General features: G+C 37.6%; 1 protein-coding gene across 1 annotated transcript in view; it reads left to right on the top strand.

Moving 5' to 3' along the window:
* Nucleotides 1–471: 471 nt before the first annotated feature.
* Nucleotides 472–620, top strand: part of arpp19a (cAMP-regulated phosphoprotein 19a) — a 5,045-nt gene continuing 4,896 nt past the window's right edge. The window contains exon 1 of the mRNA XM_046864109.1: nucleotides 472–620. This exon is cut by the window's right edge and continues 23 nt beyond it. Coding sequence (XP_046720065.1) covers nucleotides 590–620 — 31 coding nt within the window. The 5' untranslated portion in view covers nucleotides 472–589.

Raw genomic sequence — 620 nt, 5'->3', positions numbered from 1 at the left:
ATTAATTGTATGTAGGTCGGTTGTTCATCAAGGAAACAGGATGTTAGTGAATTAAGTGATCTTATTCTATGTAATTTATTTACCAGAAAACCCAATAAACCCAATTCAACACGTCTCCTTTCACTGTAGCCGCAGCTGCACCTCCACATACATCATCTCCAGCAGAAGCATCGATATTCACCTCATCACATCACACAGAAATGCAGTCCACCCTGGGATTTCCATGCAATTGTGTAGTATCTTTAAAATTCTTTGATCAGGGAAACCCCAGGGATTTTCCTGGGAATTTGAATTAAAGGCAAATTGTGTGTTTTTGTGCAAATTCTATAGGGAAGAAAGTGTAAAAGTTTAAACTGGGAATTATTATATATTTATCGTATTGCTGTAATAATAATAATAATAAAAAGAGGAAGAAGATGCAGAAGCAGAAGAATCGACTCCCATGTTCCATTCACCGGAATCGGCTCTTTTTTGGAATCGGTTCACCTCAATGGGCGGAAAGTAGCGTTAGTTAATGTCAGTGCGCGGCGCCGTGGCGTTGGTTTTTATTTGTCTTATAATTAAATAAAAAATTAAAAACAACACCATCATGTCAGAAGAAATCGAAGATTCGAAGCCTG

Source organism: Silurus meridionalis, chromosome 13, assembly GCF_014805685.1.
Source record: "Silurus meridionalis isolate SWU-2019-XX chromosome 13, ASM1480568v1, whole genome shotgun sequence".
In the NCBI taxonomy this organism is placed as follows: domain Eukaryota; kingdom Metazoa; phylum Chordata; class Actinopteri; order Siluriformes; family Siluridae; genus Silurus; species Silurus meridionalis.
This window is presented reverse-complemented; position numbering and strand designations above follow the sequence as displayed.